The sequence below is a fragment of the Pristis pectinata genome, chromosome 1 (assembly GCF_009764475.1).
Source record: "Pristis pectinata isolate sPriPec2 chromosome 1, sPriPec2.1.pri, whole genome shotgun sequence".
Classification (NCBI taxonomy): domain Eukaryota; kingdom Metazoa; phylum Chordata; class Chondrichthyes; order Rhinopristiformes; family Pristidae; genus Pristis; species Pristis pectinata.
Window position 1 is genome coordinate 96,396,524 of NC_067405.1, and position 25,546 is coordinate 96,422,069.

General features: G+C 38.6%; 1 protein-coding gene across 2 annotated transcripts; it reads right to left on the minus strand.

Annotated features, from left to right (window-relative positions):
* Nucleotides 1-4,736: 4,736 nt before the first annotated feature.
* Nucleotides 4,737-25,182, minus strand: max (myc associated factor X). Of its 2 annotated transcripts, XM_052016708.1 has the most exons (5): nucleotides 24,951-25,180; nucleotides 24,709-24,735; nucleotides 18,361-18,468; nucleotides 11,604-11,727; nucleotides 4,737-5,927 (listed from the first exon to the last, which is right to left on the minus strand). In XM_052016708.1, the coding sequence occupies exons 1-5, from the start codon at nucleotides 24,984-24,986 to the stop codon at nucleotides 5,740-5,742; spliced, it is 483 nt and encodes a 160-aa protein (XP_051872668.1). In that variant the 5' UTR covers nucleotides 24,987-25,180; the 3' UTR covers nucleotides 4,737-5,739. The 2 variants fall into 2 exon arrangements, with proteins under 2 accessions (XP_051872668.1, XP_051872676.1); XM_052016716.1 differs by lacking the exon at nucleotides 24,709-24,735 and having other exon boundaries at nucleotides 24,951-25,182.
* Between the last annotated feature and the right edge of the window lie 364 nt (nucleotides 25,183-25,546).

Below are 25,546 nucleotides of genomic sequence, written 5' to 3' on the forward strand. Positions count from 1 at the left end.
TGGTATTTAATTGAATTCATTGTTCCCTCTACCAGTGAAATGTTCCCTGTGCCACTGGCTGCAACACAAGCCCAAAGCATGATCGATCCACCCCCATGCTTAAAATTGGAGAGGTGTTCTTTTCATGAAATTCTGCACCCTTTTTTCTCCAAACTTGCCTACGTCCTCACCACAAAATTCAGCATCAGAAGTTTGCAAAGGAACATCTAAACAAGCCTGATGCATTTTGGAAACAAGTCCTCTGGATTAATGAAGTTAAAATAGAACTTTTTGGCTGCAATGAGCAAAGGTATGTTTGGAGAAAAAAGGGTGCAGAATTTCATCAGTGCTGTGATCATGGTTTCAGCGGTTTCATCAGCTTCATCAAAGATCAGAGGCGAGATTTAAAGGGACAACAGCGACAGTTTCTTCATGCAAAGGGTGGTATTTGGAATGAGCTGCTAGAGATAGTGGTTGAAGTGGGCACGTCAGCAACATTTAAAAGCCATTTAGATAAGTACATGGATAGGAGAGGTTCAGAGGGCTATGGGTCAAATGTGGGCAGATGGAACATACTTGCTGGGCAACACAGTCAACATGGACGAGTTTGGCCAGAGGGCCTGTTTCCATGCTTTAGGACTCAATGACTTTTATTAAGTGGAATACAGGCATGATAGAAACCATTTCTGCTAGCTGGCGCGTCTGGCTTAGTCGCTAAACATTCGAGCCCGGGCTTTCAGGAGTGGAGTTTAAAAACACTTCTATGTGCAAAGGGATGCTTAATCTCTTTTGCAGACTGTGAATTTCAAATCTGAGGTTGGTAGACTTGTGTTAGGAAGGTTTTTAAGATGCAAAGTTTGATATGTAGTATACATAGATTAGGCACGATCTTATGAATGGCTGGGATATGACATCAGCAAACTTGGATACATAGCATTCAAGCCCATCACTTGTGTCATTTAACCAACATTTTAGCAGAGAGCCATTTGGATTTAACTGGATTTGAATCACAAAATGACCAACTGCTGTTCTCAGATTAGAGATTGTTAAGAGGAGCTTTATTTAAATTTGTGATTAATTTGATACAGCAAATAAAGAAATGAGCGTGAAAGGTTAATGATTAGTGAATCAGAGGCCCTCTGAAGAAAGGTGTTTTTACAGAGCCATTTGTTGTGCACTATAGTACATTACATGGCAAGGTTCATGAAAACAGATCCAAAAGTCATTTTCAGAAAAGAACTGCAAGAAAACATTTGCAGAGCTTTATGGAAAGAAATGGGGGTGGGGGGGGGGGGGGGGGGAGGTGTGGTGTGGAAAGCAATTTGGATAGCCCTTGACAATTGAAAGTGACTTATGAGCTGCTGCTGGCATTTTCTCGTTGAACATGGAAGTTGTGAATATCTTCAAAGGATCATTTGTTTTGAGCCACATTTTAGTATTTGGCCAGCTAACTTTACCCTGGCCCTTTCATTCCATGCAGGTTACATGATATCCACTAGCCTGTTTTTAAAGTAGTACCTCAGATCGACAACTGAAAATGTTTTGTTATTCTATACATCACCTCCCGATGTGTTAGTTTGCTACTGGAATTTGCACACCAACAGTATCATCAGATTATTGGATCTCCGTGTTGCTTTACCTGTTTGAAGTTGAGTTAGACACATCATCTGCTTTGGGAGGAAAATAGTAATTTTTCAGTCTGAGATCTGTAGGAACAGAATATTGACTTTGAGTGTGATTTCTGTAGTTTGCACATTCTCCCTGTGACTGTGTGGGTTTCCTGTGCGTGCTCTGGTTCCTTCCATGCAAAGATGCATGTTAGTAGGTTAAGTGGCTACTTTAAGTTGCCCCTAGTGTGACTGGTAGAATGAAGGAATATGGAGAGAATAAAAGATGGGATGAATATGGGATAGTGTAAAATGGGTGGTTGATGGTCGGTATGTATTCAGTGGGTCAAAGGACTAGTTTCCATTGTCTGTGACTCTGTCTGATATGAATGGTTTACTCTAAGCTAGTGCTGGAATCTATTATGTGCTGATTTATCAAACAATGGTGTTTGATGATAGTACTGCAAATCTACAATCCAGTTGTTTAAAAACCAGGAGATTTTTGGCAATGTTATGAAATATCTTGGATCCTTTCATGAGTAATTTCTCTGCCACTTGAGTGTTGTTGTGCAATACCCTTTGCAGGTCAGGATAGAACATTCTGTGTAGCATTCCTGATCATTGATGGCCTAAAAGTAATCTTGCCACTAGCCGTGGTGTTCAGACTTCATGCAAATTATTTCCATGTCTAAACCACAAAATCTGAATCAACAATGGTGTATCTGAAAAAGTACCCGTAGGGGTCTTTTTGATCAATATAAAGTTCACTTCATTGGAATAATTTCTCAGCGGTGGTATAACCCAAAGTGCACTACCTTGCAAGTAAATTCTAATAGAGTTCTTCAAAGATTATGAAGGCATCTGCCAAGGCAGATTTGTTGGTATTAGGGAGACAGAGCTGCAATTAAGGCTATCAGAAGTAAATCTAATAATCTAAATTTAAAGGTGCTTCTGAATTTAAGTGTAGCACCTTATGCCTTTTACAGGATTTCTCAAAATACACTGCAACCAATGGATTACTTCAAAGTGCAGCTAACTACAATATTGGTTGGTGGAAGAATTAATTCATGATTTTGCCAAATGTCTTTTTGCTGTGAATACTTTGGGGAAGCTTAATGTGTACCATCTTTCCCAACTGCCAAATGGGTTAGCTTCTTGGGTCAGAAGTAAAATCTTACATAATTTCTTAAAGCTCAAGGGGATTCATTTTGTGGCAACTGAACTCATTTGGATCTTCATCAGGGAGAACAGAAAATATCAACATTAAAAAAAAGTAAAATAGTCAGCTCTTCAACAGAATCATGGCTGAGCCTTTATCTTAAAACCATCTTCCCTTTCTCTTATCTATAAATCTAACTTAACTATTTTCAGCAACTGTTTCTATCTTCTCCTGTACAGAATTCCACAGGTTTACTACCCTCTCAGTGGAGAAATTTCTCCTCATCCCAGACCTAATATCTGACTTAATTTCCCACCACTGGTCCATTGTTCTAGATTGTCAAGTCCTATCAAAATTATGTACATCTCAATGAGATCTCCTCATTCTTTGAACTCTTGCAAATATACCTCATCAGCCAATCTCTCCTTGTGACAAGTCCTGCTATCCTAGGAACCTTTGTTGCACCTCTGTGGTGGGTATATTTATTTTTTTTCCAGGTAAGACCACCAAAACTGCAAACAGTACTCCAAGTTTGTTCCAAAGGTCCTGTGTAATATAAGTCAGACATCCATGCTCTTACCTTATGCAATTGATCACCAAAATCTTAGGCAATTAAGACCAATGTACAATTTGCCTTCTTAACTGCTTACTGCATTTGCAAGTTCACTTTCAATGAATTGAGTCCAAGAACACAATCAAATACTTTCAAAGATCTATGTTGACTTTGTGTAATCTTGCTGATATTTTCTAATGGTCATATCTTGTAACAGACTCCAGCATTTTGCAACTGATACAAGATAGAACAATCGACAGTTCCATTTTCTCTCTTCCTCAAGTAAAGGGGTTACATTTGCCACCTTTGCATTTTCAGGTATCATTCCAGAATCTACAGGATTTTAGAATATAACCGCCAATGCAGGATTAATTTTTAAATAAGTATTCTGTAATGCAGATCAGCAGGCCTTGGTTATTTCAGATTTCAGTCCCATTAATTTCTCTAGCACTATAATCACCAAAACTAATTTACTTGAATTGCTCCTTTGGAGTTGATTGTTTGCAGTACTCGATCCCCATTACAAATTCTCAGTTCTAAAAGTACCCATATTTTCCTTTACTCTTTTTCCTTTCTGTAGCTTTTGCAGTCTGCTTTTCTATTCCTTGAAAGAATCTTAAATTTCTTTCTGTAATCCAGAGTATGCTTATTGGTACTCCTCCTTCAACCCAAAAGGGAAAGATATTAGCAGAATGTTATCCTGCTGGGGTTTGAAATGTATTGTACTATTTACACACAGCTATTTTAACACCACCATCCTAAATATTCACAACTTTTCCAACCAATGACAAGACTAACTTCTAGAAGTCTGCATGGTATTCACTGCAGAGATTAATGATTAAATATCAACTGCTCTCAATGGCTGTTGAAATTAACCCTTTAAGGACTTTCCTATTTAATGTAACATTATGGGCTGAAGGCATCTTGCACATTAGAATCTCCACCCTAAATAAAAATCATTGACTAGTTACTACTAGCTAAAGACTGCAATAAATTAGTACATCTAGTTTGACAAGGCTAAACTAGCAAAATTTCCTTGTGTCATAATTGGATCATTAGATACTTCCCTACAGTGCATTTGCATTACTGGGGTGGCCTGGTCAGATTTTTCACTAACACAAAGTCCTTCAGAAGAATGTGTTTTACTTGCCCTTGAATTAGTTTTCCTCCACTGCCCACCAACTAAGTTATTGACCCACTTCACACTTGCAGGTAAAGGATTCCAACACAACTGGTATCACCCTTCTGTTTTATTTTATATTACTCAACAAAATAGCTGCTGCGCTGATAATTTAGTATGAAACTAATTTAGTATGAAACCAATTTTAAGCATCAAAGGCAACCCACACACTCCTGTACCCTATCCTGCATCTAAATTGTTAAAATATAGCCTAATTTAGTTTAATTAAAAGAAAATTAAGACCTGTAGGCAAAATAACAAGGATAAAATAGTTTTTATTTATCGTCTTATAGTAAAGGTCAGCCTCAACTTGCAAGACAATTCTTGGCAGTATGTACAACATACCTGTAATTTCCATGGAATGGAATCAAATAACAACAAAGACAAATCTACATAATACTACAACCTAGTTTAAGCTTAGACCAGTAATTGAAAAGGCAGAGACAGACAAATGTACACACACCCCTGACACAGCCTGAATGGTGCCTGGCAGCCAGTTGATTGTTCAAACATCAATAATTAGAAGTTTTGCAAATCAATTTAATTTTGTACATTGTATTATGCAAACTGAGGCTTAAATACAATTATTTCAGTTCCTGCTAAAACATGAACTTAACATACCCTTTTTGGATGTACTGACAGTTGACATTTCAGTATTAAACTTTCCTTTAGGGGCACTTAAGCTGTTCCATCATTTTTTTTTGTAGAGTCACATAAAAGCAATTCAAGGCACAGAATATTTGAATACTTTTAATCTGCGAGACATTGGAAAAATGAAATGCAACTTGACTTTAAGGTCAAACTTTAGTCAAGTTTTACTGAACTTGTTTCATAATTGAATAAAGGCAAAAGGCTCTCAAAGCAAAATTTAAAAACTAGTCATATCAGAAAAGTTTGAAATACACAACCAAACAGATTAACAATGTATCAAATAACATGTGCCTTGCTTCCTTATTCTTTCAATAGCATACAATTTCAAGACTAGTCCTTTTCCACTGGGTGCCATTAATGAATAAGTCTTAAGAACTGCTGCAAAGTTCCTTCAACAGCAGATGGAGTCCATAATAGTTTGACAGCTGCCATTTTGTAACTTCGAGGAAGAGCAGGGAGTCCTTCTACTGATGAAACAAGATGCTATCCATTTAACAGCATCATTTATAATCCTTACAACGCAAAGGGGTCTGACAGAAGACAAACTGAAAAGTAAAGCTATACACAAGAATCCCTAGTAAAAGCCAGCCAGTTTATTGCCTGAACAGGCTCAGCTTGCCTCCATTCGCAGTTTCTTTCTGGTCTGGGGTTCTTCAGTTTCTGACTCTGAAGTTGAGTCAGAACCCCCATCAAAGGCAGAAACTGCACTGCCCTTGGGATTGGTGTACAAACTGCTGTCAGAGGATGAAAAGTTTGCTTGTAGCTGAGCAGCTGCTCGTGCCTTTTCCAATGCACGTACTGTAAGAGAAAGGTAAGCCAGTGAGATAACAAAAGAACTCATTAACTGCAGAGTGAAACCCTCTGCTGCAGTCAACTTCTACTCCACACAATTGAAATGATCTCATGCACATTCTTGGAATCTGCTATTATAATAATAATGCCAAATAGAAAAAAATGGATTTAAGAAAGTCTATAACTTCTCATGTACAAACAAGCATTAGGTTTAGCTTTCATTATGATTCACAAAGATGAGATGGAAATTCTTCTAACAGGAGTTCTATAATAAAATTAGATTAATTTTTTTTTACTCAATCTATCTAGCAGATAATCTAAAGGATAACATCTATTACACTGTTGGTTACTCTTCAATTAGATTACGGACTTTTTTCCTACAAGTTAGGACAGACTTAGTTTAAGTCTTTGAAGGTTTTGCAAAATAAATGTGGAGTTTAGATTACGATCGGATCAGACTTGATCTTACTGAATGGCGGAGCACATCCAAAGCCAAATAGCCTACATCTACTCCTAATTTGTATCTATATACATATGCTCGTATCCACTGCAGGAAATCAAAACACAATGAGCATTGTTACAACACTGAGCACGTGCTATGGAAAATCCTTCCAGGCAATCAGCTGACAATTTCAAAGAATCATACAGCACAGAAAAGGGCCCACAGCTTATCTATGCAAATGAGACAAATCTCATTTACTTGCATTAGGCCCACCTCCTATGCCTTTTCCATCCGAGTACCTATCCAAATGCCTTTTCAACATTGTGGTTCTATTTGCCTCCACGATCTCCTCTGGCAGCTTATTTCAGATAACCATTACTCTGTGGAGAAACCTTCTCCTCAGATCTTTAAATTTTGCCCCTCACATTAAACTTGTGCCCTTTAGTTCCAGACTCCCCTGCCCTGGGAAAAAAGGACTATGTCCCTCAATTTTCAAAGAATCATAGATCAGTACAGCACAATACAGGCCCTTCAGCCCACAATGTTGTGCCAACCTTTAAACCACTCCTAAGACTATCTAACCCCTTCCTCCTACATATCCCTCTATTTTAAATTCCTCCATATGATTACCTAGTAATCTCTTGAATTTGACCAATGTCCCTGCCTCCACCACCACCCCAGGCAGCACATTCCATGCCCCAACCACTCCCTGGGTAAAAAACCTACCTCTGATCTCTCCCTTGAACTTCCCACCCATTACTTTAAAGCCATGCCCTCTTGTATTGAGCATTGGTGCCCTGGGAGAGAGGCACGGGCTGTCTACTCTCTACTCCTCTTAATATTTTGTACACCTCTATCATTGTCTCCTCTCATCCTCCTCCTCTCCAAATAAAGCCCTAGCTCCCTTAGTCTCTCCTCATAATGCATACTCTCTAAACCAGGCAGCATCCTGGTAAATCTCCTCTGCACCCTTTCCAATGCTTCCACATCCTTCCCATAATGAGGTGACCAGAACTGGACACAGTACTCCAAGTGTGGTCTAACCAGAGTTTTGTAAAGCTGCATCATGACCTTGCGGCTCTTAAACTCAATCCCACGACTTATGAATGCTAACATCCCATAAGCTTTCTTAACTACCCTATCCACCTGTGAGGCAACTTTCAGGGATCTGTGGATATGAACCCCCAGATCCCTCTGCTCCTCCACACTCCCCAGAATCCTGCCATTACCCTTGTACTCCGCCTTGGAGTTTGTCCTTCCAAAGTGTACCACCTCACACTTCTCGGATGAATTTTTACAAACTTCTATACACTCAACCCTCTGTTTACCAGGTTGTAGTGAGTCCAGTCAGGCCCTTAAGATTTATCCACCCTAACATGCATCAATATTTCTTACACTTCCTGATACAGACATGCTCCAAATTATCAGTGTACCCCTCCCTTCACTTTCCAGCCTCCACATTCTTGTCCCTAGTGAATACTGATGAGAAGTGTTCATTTAGGACCTCATTCATATCCTCTGGCTTCACACACAGATTATCCTTTTGGTCCCTAAGGGAACTTATTCTTTCCTCAGCTGCCCTCTTGCCAGGGGCTCCTTGGGTTATGGAAGACCTGGCTTATGGATATCTGACTTTACACAAATTCTCCCATAAAAAGAATTTTTCAAGATAGTAATATTAATGAAATGTTTTGTGGTATTCATTAACAGATACAATGCATGTTGTATTCATTTAATGATGGGTCATGTTAGGGTGAATATTGGATAAAATGAAAGACTATTAGGAAGTGTATGCAGGACAACAAGATGCTATTTAAAAAAAAATGGACATTGGACTTGGACTATTCTGAGAAACAATGTAGGGGCTGCCTTCACTTAAAGGTTTTAGGATTCTCCCTAATCCTACTTCGTGGTCACTTTTTGCACTCCTAATTTTGTCATTCTCTCCTGTAAACTCTATAAGCAAAGGACTTGTTCAATACCACTATCCAATTCATGATATGCTTCCTTTTCCCTAATCAAACCTCGAATAGCCTTTAACCATGGTTCCCCAAATTTACCATCTTTGCTTATTACCCTCACAAGGATATGTTGACTCTGAACTTTTAGTATCTCACTTTTAAAAACCTCCCACTCATCAGTTGTTGTTTTCCCCTCCAAGAACTGCTCCCAATCTATTTCTGCCAGCTAATGACTCACACGATTGAAATCTCCCTCCAAGTTTAGGGCCAACCTTATCTTCCTCCATTGACCACCCTGAAGTTGACTGAACTATGGTCACTGTTCCCAAAGGGTTCCTCAGCAGGAACTTCAACTATTTGGCCAACCTCATTCCCTAAGGTCAAGTACAGCCCCCTCCCTCAAAGGACTCTTGACATACTGCTTCACAAATAAGCACTCTTGAATTCATTTTACAAATTCCACCCCATCTAAGCCCTTTTCACTTAGGCAATCCCTGTCAATACTCGACAAGCTAAAATCTACTCCATCCTTATTGCTTTAACACTCTTCTCACATATCATTTCTTATTCCTGCTGATTATTAGGAGGCCTACAGTATAAACCCATCAAAGTGGAGTTATACAGTTTTCAAAACACAGCTGAGCAATGCCATAAGCAGCAGTGGAAGATAACTTTATGACCTGTGAAAATCAGCTCACATCATTTAATACCTGCTGGCCACCTGATCTGGGAATCCATATTCAGAAAGCAATCAGTTGGTCAGTATGGTATTTGTAATAACTAATCAAAAAGTGCTCAAATCCAACAGCTGCAGCATCCATGTGCATTGTACATCAAGGCACTGACCAGTTTCTCTCCTCAAACAGCATAACTTCAGTCATTTTTTTGCTTTAGTTAAACATATTATGAAAATGGAATGAAGTATTCTTCAAGAGTCAAACCTTAATCTGAATTTACAACTTTTGACTTTGATTCTATACTTAAATCTTCATTTTGATAATCCAAATCAACAATACTTTTAAAATTTGGAATTCAAAGTCCTTTTGCACTATACTGTGAACAGGCTGTTAAATGTCCCAGCTCCAAACTGCAAAATCTTCACACTAAATAACACTTCCATGACAACCACAGTAAACAAGTATTTTCACCATACAATTTAAAATTGATGGTTCATTTGCTATACTGATTCTGTACCCTCTGAAGTAAATTCCCAGTGTATTGCAGGAAAGCTCTATCTTCTCCAGACTGGCAATTTCCTTGATGATGTGGAGTGAAACCAAGGGAGGCTTAAGTTTTTAAAATCACTCGCATCCAACAAATTAGACAATAGCCTCATACTTGTTTCACTCATTTCCAACATAGCTTGCAACTATTTTTTGTGTGAATTCCATATACATTTCAGTGACAAGTATTTGTGTGTACCACATCCACTATAGGCTCAACGTGCTCTCACAAATTTGAGTGACATTACTCCAGACTCTCAATGACATCTGCACATGCAGCTACAGCAGAAATGTAGGGAAGAACAGCTTAAGATGATTTCAAGGAAAGACGTACGGCTTTTTAAGACAAGGAAATAACTCTGAAGGGAATATGAAAAGGCAGGAAATAAGTGAGAAATGTAATGAATATTCATTTCACACCTTGGAGCACTTCAATTGGTGGATCAATAAACAAAGGCTGAAAAAGCTTTTGGGTTTTGAATATGTCTTTGAATTTTGCACCACACATCTTTATACGGCAAGATTAGGGCAATGGATGACAAGAATATTCATCTGATTCAGTTGACATTCTGATACAGTTGGGTAAATACCATTGTAAATTTACAGTGTAAATCCACAGCCATAATACAGTTAATGCCTGATAAATTACAGCTGCAGGTTTCACTAATTATTCTATGGGACTTAAATTGTGTCTGCAGCTAAAATGCAATTAAATGTGCAGATATACAAGGAGGCCACCAATGAAGAACCATGTTTTCCATTCTCATGGATGGAAGACAAACCAGAACATTCAAAACCTCATTTAGTTTTCAGTTGAGAATATCCTGCGTACTGAAACAAAATGCCAAATTCAACTGCAGATTTTGGAGGGAGGGAGGGAGGATACCATGTGCTCAGTGTGCCTCATCTGTGGCCAGAAATCACAAGCCAATTTATTTACTTGGCACTTGAGGATACTTTTCTGTAAGTATTATTTTAATGTCCATAAGAATAGCTGATGTGTTTTCTGATAAATATTATTGTAACATTTTTTATTTGCTTGTTTGTACTTTAAATGATTATTTGCCCACAATAATAACAACACTTGACTGCAGGAAATTATTTTCAAACACGAAGTTGGCAAATATATTCCCTAATTCAGTATCTGGCTTTGAGAGTTCTGGCTACACAAGACGCAGTGAGCAGTTAAGCAGCTGAATGGCATCTTGTTTTATGAAGCTATGCAAATGTTATTTCAGTTACAGCCATCACATGGTTTGATGTACAATAGACAATTAGCAAATATTTTGCTTTATTTTCCTGTATAATTGATTAAATAATATCCTAGTTCTTCATCTCCGTATTAAGGATTAGTGCAAATAACTGTCCATGTATGTAAATAAAAACTTAAGCCAGTTCTTTAGTGAGGCAACCATTTCCTTTCCTTTTTTGTTTAAACTGTAGCAATACAAAGTTCAAAGCCTCTGCTTCAACCTTTAATGATTGGAAATACCCATTATTCAGAGACCAGTCCAATATTTTTCTACATACTGCATTCAAAGTGAACATTTACTGGTCCACATGAACTCAGACAATTAAATCCTCACTGGGGAGCCCACAATCTCTTTTCTCTGTTTTCTTTAACATGGACGAAATTTCCACTAATGACCTTCAAATTCTAAATGCTGTTTTTTTTCCATCCAATCTCCCTTCAATCCTGCAATTGGTACCTTTGAACTGTACAAAGTAGGATTGATAAAAATCTTCGGTAGCCTTGTTCATTCTAGTAATGAGCAATAGATAAAACTAGTCCTATCTTTTACTGCTGTTGCAGAAATGCTAATCATTATTTTTAACTTTTAAAATAGTCTTCCATTTAGTCTTTGGTAAGTCTTTTATATGAAGACTGGTATTAACTGTAATCTTTATGAACTTATGTCTACAGAAGACTGAGCACATTAAACAGATAATCCATTACAAGATAAATGGAAAGATAGAGTTTCCATCCTGAGTGATCAAACTGTAACAAAAAAATCCCTTTGCTCAAAACAAAACTCTCAATATAATACACCCTTACCTTGCTGCTCAAGCAGAGTATTCTGTCGCTTCAGGTCATCAATGTCCTGCTGATGTGTGTGGTTTTTCCGCCTCATATACTGAATATACTCTGTAGCTTTATCTAAGATTTGGGCACGGGATGCCTATTGAAATAAGTTTTCGTAGAAGTACAAATTAAAATTATTGAACTGTTGTGCGCTATCATCTTCATTTTCTCAAAGAGGCAAAAAAAATCACAGGGAAGTTAAAGACAATGCAATTACCAAACAACAATTTTTTGGTCTCAAATATTAAAAGAATCAATTTTTGTTATTTGAGAAGTACACAAAGTTCCCATGGTCCAGGCCTAACAGATGGCTATAGTCCGTAATGGCTCACACAATGGCTACTTGGTTTAAGTCAAAAAGCGTCTCTTGTATCTTCTGCCCAATGGGAGGAGAGAGAAAAGTCTGGAAGCATGTAATACCAGCTCAAGGACAGGTTCTATCTTGTTATAAGACAGTTGAATGGTCCTCTACTACAATAAGATGGACTCTACCTCACAATCTACCTCGTTATGGTCTTGCACTTTGTCTGCCTGCACTGCATTTTCTCTGCAAATGCAATATTTTATTCTGCAATCAGTTACTGTTTTTCCCTTGTACTACCTCAATGCACTGATGTGATGAAATGAAATGACTATGCAGGGCATCCAAAACAAAGTTTTTCACGCAACTCAGTACATGTGACAATAATAAACCAACTTAGCCTTCCCAGGAAGGAAAAGGAGTAAACATGGTAAAGAAAAAATATGAAGAATCCTAAATGAAGCATCTTATAGATTTTACTCAGTTATGAGCATCTGTAATCGAAGTACTAGAATAAAGCTTAAAAATGTACAATTAACAAATAGTCGGCCTTGCAGCCACTCAAGCTTGCTGCACCATTCATTAAAACCACAGCTCATCATTCCAACTCAAGTTCGCTTTCTCATACAATTCCAATATTGATTGATCACTTTATAAGCCAAAAAACAATGAATCTCAGTGCTGAATGTACTCAAAAACTTTGCACAGGATATGCCACGCAGAATTCTTGATGGTCCACGTGATGCTGCCCACATAACCAAGGGCCTTAAATATTAATTTAAGACGCAGCAGCATAGAGGTTAAATTGCCGCACCAGAAGCCAGAGCTCATTCAGTCACAAATTCAAATCTCAACATGGCAACTGAGAAACTTAAATTCAATTAAACAAACCAGGAATTAAAAAGTTATTCGCAGCAATGGTGAGCATGTAACTGCTGGATTGTTGAAAAACCCAGCTGGTTCACTAATATCCTTAAGGAAATCAAAATCTGCCATGCTTATCCAATCTCACCAAGAAACAACTGCAACTCACCAATTTGATTGACACTTAGCCACCCTCTTCAGGGGCAATTTGGTATGAATGATAAATGTCAGATTTGCAGTGTTGCCCGCGTCCCAGGATCATTAAAAATTAGTACCTTTTCTGAAGGTCACAGGTCAAGATCATTTTCCCTCCTAATCACATCAGTGCTAATTGTACTGCTGCTGCCGCCTAGCTATAAGCATCCTGCCTGGGTAACAGAGAACAACAATCACTTTGCCTTTATTTGCAGATACTTCCCTTCCACCAGATACTTCTGGTGCTTTTGTAATTAAATTTTATGAATGCTGCATTAGACCATTATGCAATTTAGGAATAACCAAGAAATGCAACTGACAGGTAAAATGCAATTGCACAAGCAAATCAAAATTCAAGCTTTCTGCCTGGTCAAATGTCTGCAAAATTTATCACATACCGTATGTTAACAAATTCTATAATGAAAATGATACCTCACTGTATATTCACTTGTATCCTTTCAGAGCTGTACAACATCAAATTAGACTAAATCTATCCGATCAAAACAGTAGCCAAATGATCTTTGCAATATTTGAAAGCAACCAATCGTTAAAATCAGAAACCAAGAATAATTCTCATTTTAACCAAAAGAACTTCTACATCAAAAAACACCAGTTACAAAACACTATTTTATTAAACAAAATACGAGAAAAAATTTACATTTAACCAAATGTCAGTTTTCCACAGAAACTGGCAGTGCTGCACGGAACTGCAGACATTTACTGTATCTACGTAATTGTGCAGAAGTTCAGGACAGCCATACAAACACTGAGCTGGTTTAGATCTAGTTCAACTCCAGCAAACCAATTCATTTGAACAGAGAAGAACAGCAAAAACAGAAAGTTAAGCATGCCTTGCATCTACAAATTTGAATTAACTTGAATTAATTGAAATGCATGTCTTAGATGATCCAAAAGCAAACAAACTACGGATACTGGAAATGACTTGATATGTTAACTCCATTTCTTTCTTCCATAGATGCTGCCTAATACACCGAGTATTGCTGGCAACTAATACAATAAAAACAAAATGCCAGACATTCACAAACACTCAATCTTTGACAGCTACCAAGTCTGGTCGTGTGCTGTGCAGCCATTGCAATTTATAGAAACGTAAAAAAATAACAGCTCTAGGTCATATGACCCTTTGAGTCTGATCCATGATTCAAAGAAATCATGGCTGATTCTCCTAAGACCATTTTCCCATTCTCTTAAGACCATTTTCCCATTCTCTTCTCATCCCGCTTGATGCCTTGTGTCAAGAAATCTGCTGCCAATATACATTCAATGGCGTGGCCTCTGAACTCCTGAGTGTGAGAATTTCACAAACTTCTCCCCAACTCAGTTCTAAACATCTTGTTCTGTAAACTGAGACTGTGACTCCTGGTTCTAGATCTCACACTCAGCCAGGTGAAACATCTACCCTGCATCCAGCCAGGGTGTAGCTTGCTACTTACTATCAGTGGAGCTCCACACTGCCTCAAGCCTTGCCAATCAGCTCGGAACCAGTTTGGTGTTCAGCAACCTCCACCAGGAACAGTGGGTTTAGCAGGCTGTGACTGATACACTCAGCAGGAAATCTAAGCTATTACAAAAAAATACATCTTTCTTGATTTTTCACTGTGTCCCATCCACAATCAATCTGAACAATGGACTTCCATAATGACACTAATCCCTTACAAGCAATAAAATAAACATGACTTTGAATTCGAACAAAAGGTCCCCCCACTGCCACTTTTGCAAAAGAAAAAAAGTCTTGCAGCTGAAGAGCTTTCAACAGTTTCTCCTCTCTGAGCTTCTTTTACCACTTTCATTTTAAAAATATAGGTACATTTTGCAAATAAACTGAATGGGAGGTTGAGGGGGTGCTGGGCAGGGGTGGAAATAATGACAGTACCCATGTGAATTCTCGTTTGCATTCTTGCTGACAGAAACACAGGCCTCTCACTCTAACTAACCAAGTTTGCTGCATGTGGGAAGAAAGCCCATGCAGCTCTAATATTTGATTATTAAAATGTGAATTACAAAACAACTTTAAAATAGTAAATTCTGGAAGCACTCGGCAGGTTTGGCAGCATCGATGGAAAGCGTTACCATTTCAGGTTGAAGACCCTGATTTACAATTTCACAATTTTCATTTACAATCCATTAAAGACCTTAAAAATTTATGGAAATGCCACAAAAGAATTTCTCACAAAGATAGTGTGGCTCTAATCATAATCAAGAAACAAAACAATCTTGTATAATATTGTTTTTCAAGGGTTAGAATACATCGTCACCATAGGTTCAAAAGGATTTCCAATCAACCTAAACAAGGTATCTTCTTACTTGCCCTCATAAGTATCCAAGCCATCTACAGGCAGTCCAAAATGAAGAAGCTGTGATACGAATCATTACGGTAATTTTATAAAACTGTAAACTACACTAATTTACCCCTTTTCTCAAAGAAATGGGGGAAAATATGATGTTGACCAATGATATCATTGCTATCTTATTTTTGAAATTATCCATCTTTTAAGCCATTTTTTTCAGCAAAAATTATCTCCTGCATTTTGGCGGCTGTTTCACAGCTGATCAGTACCTTAATGCCATCAGCCTGCCTTATTTCTGCAACCCTCAAAGCCCCTTATAGCAAGTTGGTTCTAATACCCTGCACGATTATTTAATTCCTGAATAGATATCACTAAATAAAAAGTAGTAAAAACTAGGTTTACTTATCAGTGTTATACTTGCATAACAAAGATGATATGTGCATCTTGTGATTCATTTCATGTGTTAATGTACACGAGGACATTATGAGACAAACATCAGAGACATCTTGTTCCAATTATTTAGTGCCCTGGCTGGACTGTATCCAGAAAACTATGCACAGGTCTGATGGCCTTACCCAAGGAAGGATGTACTTGTGATAGAGGGAGTGCAGCAAAAGTTCACCAGATTCCCGAGATGGCAGGTTTGTCATACAAAGAAAGATTATGCAAACTATGTAAGAGCGAGAGACAATCTCATTGAAACATGCAAAACCCTTACAGTGCTCAACTGATGATGCTTCCCCTGGCTGGGGTGTTCAGAATCGCAAGTCACAGAACCATTTGGGCAGAGATGAGAAGATTTTTCTTCTCCCAGAGGGCTGCAAATCTTCGGAATTCTCTGCCAAGAGAGCTGTGGGGGCTTAATCACTAAACATATTGAAGATGGATAGAGAGGCATTTTGCTATAAAGGAAATTATGGACTGGAAAGTCAATGCAGGAAAGTGGCATCAAGTCAAAAGGTCAGCCATGATCTTTTGAAATGGCAAAGCAAGCCTATTCCTTGAACTCTTATGTTAACAAGGAACAAAGAAACATTACAACACTGGGTCAGTCAATCAAGTCTGATAAAAGATTATGGCTGACTGTCCATTAGTTCCATTTACCCATCTCATTTGATGTGCTTGATATGCAACAGTATATTTCACAGAGTTAGACATGGCAGATTGATTGTGAGGGTGAAAGCTCAAAGGATCTGGAGGGAAGTAGTAGGTTGTATTAGAGGTTGGCTTGGTGCCAGAGGATTGGAGATTGTGGTCAATGGGAATTTTAGTGACCCTGGGGCTTCTGTAGGACTCACTAATGGTTTCCTTGCTTCTCATGATGTATGGAAGTGATTTTGATAACAAAGTAGGAGTCATAATTAGCGAATTTCTGATGACACCAAAACTGGCAGGAGATAGTGGTTCCTGGCTGGAGGAAGACACTGGTGGACAGATTGGGTGGAATTCTGTCCAGAGGTGCAAGGTGATTAATTTTGGCTGAACAAAAGGGACAATGGGAATACATGCTCAATGATAGGATATTGGGCCAAGTGGAGAAATCTCAGAGTTCATGTTCATAGTTCCCTGGGCAAGGTGGTTAAGGAGGCAGACAGGACATTTGCCTTTTATTTGCTAGTCCACAGCAATCTCATGCTTCATTTGCGTGCAACATCAACTGGGCCATAGATATGGGATAATTGACTCCACATGACTAGCAAAGGCATGATCAGCTGAATGGCCTCATCCTATATCAATTGATTGCAATGGTTTTACCTCCATTCCACAGCCTTGAAGACCTTTACCTAAGAAGATGCCCATCTCCATTTTAAAACATTTCAATTGTCTCAGAAACCCCACCCAACCCGAGTCACTCTCTCTTCTCTCCTCTCCCATCAGGTAGAAGATACAGGAGCCTAAGGGCACATACCACCAGGCTCATGGACAGCTTCTATCTCATTGTGATAAGACTATTGAATGGTTCCTTTGAAAGATGAGAAAGACTCTTGACCTCACAATCTACCTTGTTATGACCTTACACCTTATTGTCCACCTGCAATACACTTCCCTGTAGCTGTGACACTTTACTGTTTTCTGTTATTTTTTTTACTCTGTGCTACCTCAATGCACTATGTAATAAATTGATCTGTACGAACAGTATGTAAGACAAGTTTTTCACTGTACCTCGGTACAAGTGACGATAATAGACCTATACTCTTGGTAAGAGTTTCACAACTCTTTCTGAAAAGTAGTTCCTGATATCAATTCTGAACTGACAAGCTATTTCTTGAGGATATACATCCATGTTCTAGATTCAGAGGAACTATTTTGTACCCTTTCAAATCTTCTGAGCATTTTCCACAGCCAAATTAGATACCCCCCCCCCCCCCCCCCCCCACTAACCTTCTATTTTTGACAGCAGACAATTGTATCCTATTAAAACCTAGTTGATAATTTAACCTCTCTTTGCCCTGGTATGATTCTCACAAATCTGTACCACACCACCACAACCCTCCCCAAAGCCAATATTTACTTCTCAACATAGTGCCCAAACGAGACCTCCACATGGTAAAGAAAACCAATGGGAAGGCATTACATTATAGCTGATGAGCAGAGATAAAAAAATAATTGAGGTATTAATAATTGTAATGTTACTATAAATTTACAATACAAGTTTGGTTTATTCTACATTATGTTTCCAACTCAGTGAAATTATGTGGATGAGTACAAAAAGTCAGAACAGAGAAGGTGACTGATGAATGACACAAATATATCACAAACAACATTATGTTTTAAAGCACCTAATCAGAAGACATTTACAAAAACCGTAACAAATACTTTCAACAGACTGTCAGACAAACAACTGTACTGAGGTGATTCAAAAGCTTGGACAATGTGCAGCAAAACAATGATAAAAGAATGGGAATATTAAGTAAAAAATATTCTCTCTCCTCACTCAGATGTTCACCACCAATTTCAACACAAACATTAACTACTTTAAGTATTTCTTATAACAGCTTGCCCCAAAATTATTTTGCTTAATATGAACACGTGGTGAAATAAAAAGCTGCAGAACACCAACCTTTTCACCCTGGAGTGATGGTACGGAGTCACGTAAACTGTGAAAGCTGTCTTTAATGTGATCTCTGCGTTTGCGCTCCAATGCATTGTGGTGTGCTCGTTTGTCCGCCTGAAAGACAATTTTCATTCTTTAAAGTATACCTTAATGTAATCAATCTCAAAATATCTTTCACTATTGCAATTTTATTCAGCTAAGCGACATTCATGATTTGATTTTCAAAAAAGTATAAACCAAAGTTCAATGGATTTCAGTATGCTTTGACAATATTTAGTATTGGCAACATTCCAAGTTACTTTAATCAGATTGACTCAGAAGTGACATTATTTAAGGTCATAAGTCCCTAATATCACACTTGTAGTTTGGGTTTTAAGCTTCTTCCCTCCCCACCAAACCCTCTACAATCTTATTCATGTCTGGGAGTCCACTGCTTTTTTCCTTGCAAGAATCAATTCCAATTATTTACAAAACATTCAAAAAAATTCTCAGCACAGGCTACAATCCAGTTTATCCCTTCTTCAACATTGAAATGAAATCCAAGTTGTAGAAGATAGTTAAGGAAGATTTAACATTGCACTGCCCAAGGTAGCTGATTTCAATCGACTTTTAAGTTCAACTGTCCAAATACCATTGTTAGAACTCGATATTTATTCCTTTTATCTTTACTTAACACAGGACAGTGGGGGAGCAAAAGAAAAGGTGTAGCCTCTTTTCAGAATCAGATTATCATGACCAGAATTCCAACAGCCAAGCTGTCTGGTAAGCTGAATCATTGGCAATGTGGGAAATGTGTACGCCGTGCCAACAAAAGGCGAGGCAAACCCAAACTTCCCAGGTACTGTCCCAGTCTACGCTCAATCTTTCTAGCAATGGCAGGAGTTGCAGTACATTGCTGTGAAGCTGCACTTATCAATTGCCTGCTCACCAATGCCATGTTTTTACAACAGAACCACTTGGTTTCAGTCATCAGTCTTGATCCTAACAGAAACAGCTGAATTCTACAGCTCAGGCCAGAGTGATAACCAAGGTAGCATTTGGCCCTGCAAATCAACAAGGAACTTTTGTAAAACTGAAGTCACTGGGAATCAGGGAGAAATTTCTCCAAGTGACATGAGTCATTTACAGAAAGATGAAATCTATGGCATATTATCTTAAAAGCATATCATCTTAATCCTAGAACATTGTTGCAAGAGTTTGTCAGGACAGCATTCCACACCTAACCATCGCCAGCTGCATCATCATGGTAGAAACACTGATGACTGCAGAGTTCTGAATTCTGTTTACAAATCTTTGGACAATACAGCAGGCCTGACCTCCACACAGTAACACCAGTACAATTCAGCTTTCAGCTGAGTGGCAAGTAACATTCCCAACATACGTACTAAGAATGACCATCTCCAACAAGACAATCCAACCACTTCTATCTGAAATTCAGCATTACTATTGCCAAGTCTTCAGATCAACATCCTCTTTGTCAGTAATGACCAGAAACTAAACTGCTGCAACCACATAAATATTGTGGCTTTAAGAGCAGCAGAGAGATTGAGTAATATGTGGGAAGCATCTCAAAGCCATACCTCTCAAAGCTCAGTCACCATCTTCAAAGACGTCATGAGCATGAGGGACTACACTCTACTTGTCTGAAAGACTCCACTTCCAACACCGCTTATTCAACATTATCCTGGACAGAACAGTCAGCTTGACTGGCACCCCATTTACCATCTCTCGTATTCACCCTCATTACTATTAGTGTACCATGACTGTGAGGTGCAAGATATACCGCACCACCTCTCACATTTAAAGAACAAGAGGTATCCAAGTTGTACAGCATCTTGACTTAGAAATATACTGGCTATTCACAGACTACAATCATGAAACTCCATCCCTCATAGCATTATTGGCAAGGCTTCATCATATTAGCTCAAGGAAGCAACTCACATATTCATAAGAGCAATTAAAAGTGGCCAGTGCATCCCAGGCTTGCCAGGATCCCATACAAGAATAAAAAAGTTTTGTTAATTTCCACTTAATGTTAAGCTTTTTGAGCAACAAACAATCTGTGGGAGGAAAGGAATCGTCAACATTTCAGGTCAAAACCCTGTATCAGGACTCAAATTCCTCCAGCAGATTATTTGTTGCTCCAGATTCCAGCATCTGCAGTCTCTTGCATCTCCAGCTTCTTTAGCAACCAAGTTTCAATTAAAAAACTTGATGGATCTCATTTGAGTATTGGTGATTAAAATCTTGTCATCACCCAAGATTGTGATCAATATGCACAAAGAAGAACCCTTGTTATTCATAAGAAACATGACTGGAAATAATCGTAAACTACAATGATCCAGTCTTTCCACAACACAATTCCAGCAACTCTGGAAATTCAAACCGGCACCTACAAGCAAAGTTTGTTCATATTGATTTAGATCAGTAAAATTACGTTAGAAATTTAGTTACTAACTGTTCCATATTAAACCCAAGTAGCATTACTTCAGATAGAAATAAATAAAATTTTAGCCCAAAGTATGGAGTGGAGATATTGCAATTCTTACACAAGTTCTTTTGTAATAAAAGAGCGGATATTGCAACAGCAGAAGGAAAATATCCTGACAAAATTTTTTAAACATTTCTGCACTCAAGAAGAATCTCAAGGTTCTTAAAAAAAACTGGTTGTTCAGCTAGTAGTATCACACACTCCTGGCAATCATATTAACTACCTCCCCATCAAATTGACCAGCATATACCAAACGAATACATGAGTTATAAATGGGTGAGGCAAATCTTTGCTCATGACAGTGCTGAGCAACTTGCAGTTAATTAGAATGGAACAAACTTTTACAGCATGCAGCAAGGTCAAACAAAGCAAATGCCCAATAAAATTAACTTTTACACCTGTGGTAATTGCTTAATTTAAATTCTGATTCTTGACATTTTATATTTCCATTTGTAGTTTAGTGGTATGCAAAGTGACTACTGAATAAAAATATTAAATGCAGAAATTGAGCTAAGCACAAACTCTTAACGTTAAGGAAAAAAAGGATGACTACAATCATGTCAGTGGACAGCTAAATATTACTGACTTGCAAATTTGTCCAGTCAACCACAATGGAAGTAATTAGTAAATAAGTCACACCCCCATACGAGAAAAAAAAGAGCTCTTTATTTCTAGATAGCTTCTGTTTTAACAGTGTGGATCATGATATTTTGGAAGACCTAATAAAGTGTGGAAAACATTAACTCCGGTGAAGCCAAATTTTGAGCCCTGCAGATCTGGTAACTGGATTTAACAGCATACAGAATTTTGCTTTGAAGTAGTGAAATAATGGTTCATAAGAATCATTGCCAGAGAGCATTTTCCACAGTCATACAGCAAGAAACAGGTCCTTTTGCCTACTAAGTCCAAGCTGACCATCAAGCATCCATCTAACAGTAACCTATTTTATTTTCCCCACATTACCATCAATTCCCCTCAGATTTTAATGACACACCTACACATAAGAGACAATTCAGTGGCCAATTAATCTATCAACTTGCCTATATTTGGTATGCAAGAGGAAGGCCGAGCTCCCAAAGAAAACCCAGATAAAGAACATGCAAACTCATATTTGGAAGATTGCTTCTTCTCAATCTAATCACAAGCATTTTGAAAAACCACAAAATTCCTTAAGGGATCAACAGAGTGAATGCTGAAAGTCTCACTCCCTGATTGGTGTAAAGAACCATGACAGCTCCAAGAATAAGGGGCCAGCCACAAAAACAGGAAATGCTGGAATCACTCGAGCAGCATCTCGCTGAAAAGAAACAGAGTTTCAGGTCACAGTTCATTCATCGGACTCTTGCTCTTTCCACAGATACTGTTTGACCTATTGAGTGATATCAGCAATTACTGTTTTTATTTCAGATTTCTAGCATGAAGCTTCATTTTCAAACTCAGCCACACAAGTCTGAGAATGAGGAGCTGTTTTAATCATTAGGAGAGGAGTGACCATTTGGAATTCACTACTCCAGAGAGCTGTGGATCTACAGTTAATGAGTATATTCAAAACATCAGATCTTTGAATCTGAAGGAATCGACAAAGTCAATACAGGATCTGCCTGAATGGTATGTGGGAAGTTGGTGGAAAGGGGCTGAGGAGTGAAAGAGGGTGGTCAGACACGTGGATTACCCCTCTTCCTTGTGTTCCAAAAAGATATGCATAAACATTTAAAAGTTACACTAGTTGAAGTGAGCAAATTCTCTGCTGAAGAAATCCCCATGAATTTTCATCAAACAAGCTGGCAGAATTCAGCCTGCTACAAGTAATCCAACTGCCAACAAAAGCATCAAACTGAATCCTTTATTTACAGCCAAATTTGAACTTTCTAAATTTCATGTTGAAATTACCTCATTTGATTAGCAAAGGAAATTCTGTTGCAATTGAAGCTAATTAATTAGGAAACTGCATTTGTCTGAGTGAATCTGATACCAAGATTTTCTTTAAAAATCTAATAGTTGGAAATCAAATGCAGCAAAATCCAAGAGCATGCACAGACATTCCTACTGTAATTTAGATATTGTTTGAAATTGTTTGGAAGTTAGGAAAATAAAATGTAGTAAAGGGAGTACAGTCTGCAATTGATTTACAACCCCTTTAAAGTTATAAACCTGCCTGGTATAGCAGTGTTTTAAAATGATAGCAGTTTTATTTGGAGCATATAATTTATTTCACTCCATAAAGCTGCAAAGTGTACATTCACAGAAAGGTCACAATTCTTGTCTCCCATCATTCATATTTAAAAAGCAATCCATAATCCTTCCATTTCCCAATAAAAAGTGCACATTTAAGTTTCCAATTCCCGTTACTATTCCTCAAATCAAAGTTACCCATTCTCTTGATATTTGAACATTAATTTTTGAAAACATTTAACTCAATAGTGGGTGACACAATGCATTTCCTTATTTGAATTATATTTTCCTCATCTTTCCTCTCAAAAACAAAGTCTCATCTCAGTGTATTTTCTTCTTTTCAGGAAATCAAGCAACGAGATTGCAGACTCCTCCACAGTTTCAGTGCTGTTGACAATCAGCTGAATTTACAGATGCGACAACAGAGATTACATCTCATCTCCTAAATCAAGACATTCCCAGTTGCCTACAACTGGACAACATACACGCACAATTATCATTGCTCATAAATCAGCAGACCATTTGGCAACTAGCTTGGTTGTAATTGGCAATATGGCTGATAACATGCAAACATAACATATAGACTATGCTATATAAACACACGATGAGCTACATTGTTCCATGACCTCTCAAACTAATTTTGCTGACTTCTTTAGACAGTGCATACCAAGGTAGATAACACATGGAAATGAATGCCAAGTCCTTTTAAAACGAAACCGTTTTGTACAATAGTAAGCTGATCAACAATTATATACACAAACTTCCTGGAGTCCATTTTGGGTTATACACCCACAATCAAAAGAAAACCTCGTACATCTAACTTAACTATTTACATTTGTTATTGATCTTTTAAAAATGTTTCTTGAAGAACACGAATAAGAATCCTTTTCAGCAGCTGGTCAACCGAAGACGCTGTATGAAATACATTTACACAACTGCAAAAGAGGAAGGGGAAAAAAAGCGTCACGAAGAATTTCACGTGTTTTTGTTTCACTTTTCTCAGGTTTTCCATATGTAAACCTCTCATATTGACGGGGTGGGTAAGAGGGTGGATGGGGTTCGAAGAGATAAAATGGCTAACAAAAAAATACAAAAAATGCAAGCTATTTCCAGTAATCTGTCTAGCTTCAGCATAAAGACGCCGAGGCTTGTGGGCCAAAATATACATTTCCTGAACATTATTTACATAGATGAAAATTCTTCAATTAGGGAAAAAAATTGGCACGTTAAAAAAAACTGAGAACATTTTAAAATTTCGAAGACAGCGAGGGTTCTTTCATCCTAAAAAAAATTAAGGAGCCCTATTTAGGTACGCTTTAATGTTTAGAAAGATCGCTATTGTTTGGTTTTAAGTGAATAATAAACCCGATTTCTCTCTTGAGGCCTGTGGTTGGAAAATCGCCCAGGAACAGGCTCCGTGCAAGACAGCAGTGGCCTTCCTTTAACACATCGCCAGTTCCTGTCTCGGACTCCGGGCCTCCTAACGGAGAGCTTCACCCGAGCCAGACTCAAGATTAGAAAAAAATCAATCCAGTATTTAAGAGAGAAAGGGGCAGGAGGTGAAAAAAGTGTGGATTTTTTTTAAATACAAAAAATTAATAGTCCATATTGTTTTGGGATATTTAATTTTTATATGAATATGAAAAAACAAAGCGTCGACACGGGGTCTATGTTAATCCTCCGTTACGTACCGCTGTCTGAAACCTCGGCTGTTCTTCCTGAAAAACAGACAAGTGACAAAATGATCATAAAGGGCTAGAGTCTGGCGCTTTACAAAAAAAAATCGACGGAGAGAAGGGGAGGGAGGGGGGAAATCCGTAACTACAGAGAAAGGAAAAGAAATGTATATAATCAGGAGGGAATAAAAACAAGAAAACAACACGTTCATTTCAGCAGCGATTAAAAAGGCCGAGGCCAGCCCGGCCAGACTTACGTCGCTCTCCACCTCGATGTCATCGTTGTCGCTCATTCTTTTTTACAGATACACACACAAAAAAAAACAACAAACACGACGACCTTAAAACTGAAACTAAAAAAAACTCCACGGGGCGCAAACTGCCTCGGCGTTAATGAACGTGGAAGGAGAGGAGATAAACACACAGGAGAAACCAGCGGAAACCACTCGTGACTCCAGCGCCGCCAGCGACAGGGCCGTGGGCCGATTGCGCACGCGCGCCGGCCGCGCCGCACTCCGGGGGTTGTAGTCGCCCGGCCTCCGGTCCGCGGGCCGGACTTCCACCGGATGGACTACACTTCCCAGAAAGCCGCCCATGATTTTTTTCCGCGCAAGGTTGGTGAGGGCGGGTGATTCCGTGCCGGAAGTTTCACGTTGCGATTGGGCGATGGGTATTGTGGGAAGTGTAGTTTTGCGGGGACCTCCCGGCTCGGAGTGTGTCCCAGGGTTCAGAGCGGTATGAGAGGAGAACGGTTGCTCGGGGAGCGGGGAGCAGGCGGCGGGGGAAGGAGGCGGCTGTGGATGTTGACAGCAGTTTTATCGTCGTGAGCATCGAGCGAACTTTTAGGGTTTAC

Coding starts and splice junctions, on each gene's coding strand:
- max (XM_052016708.1), bottom strand. CDS start 24,986: ATGAGCGACAACGATGACATCGAGGTGGAGAGCGAC. Junction 18,469..24,708: donor AGCCGAGGTTTCAGACAGCG/GTACGTAACGGA, acceptor ATTGTCTTTCAG/GCGGACAAACGAGCACACCA. Junction 5,928..11,603: donor TACTCTGCTTGAGCAGCAAG/GTAAGGGTGTAT, acceptor TTTCTCTTACAG/TACGTGCATTGGAAAAGGCA.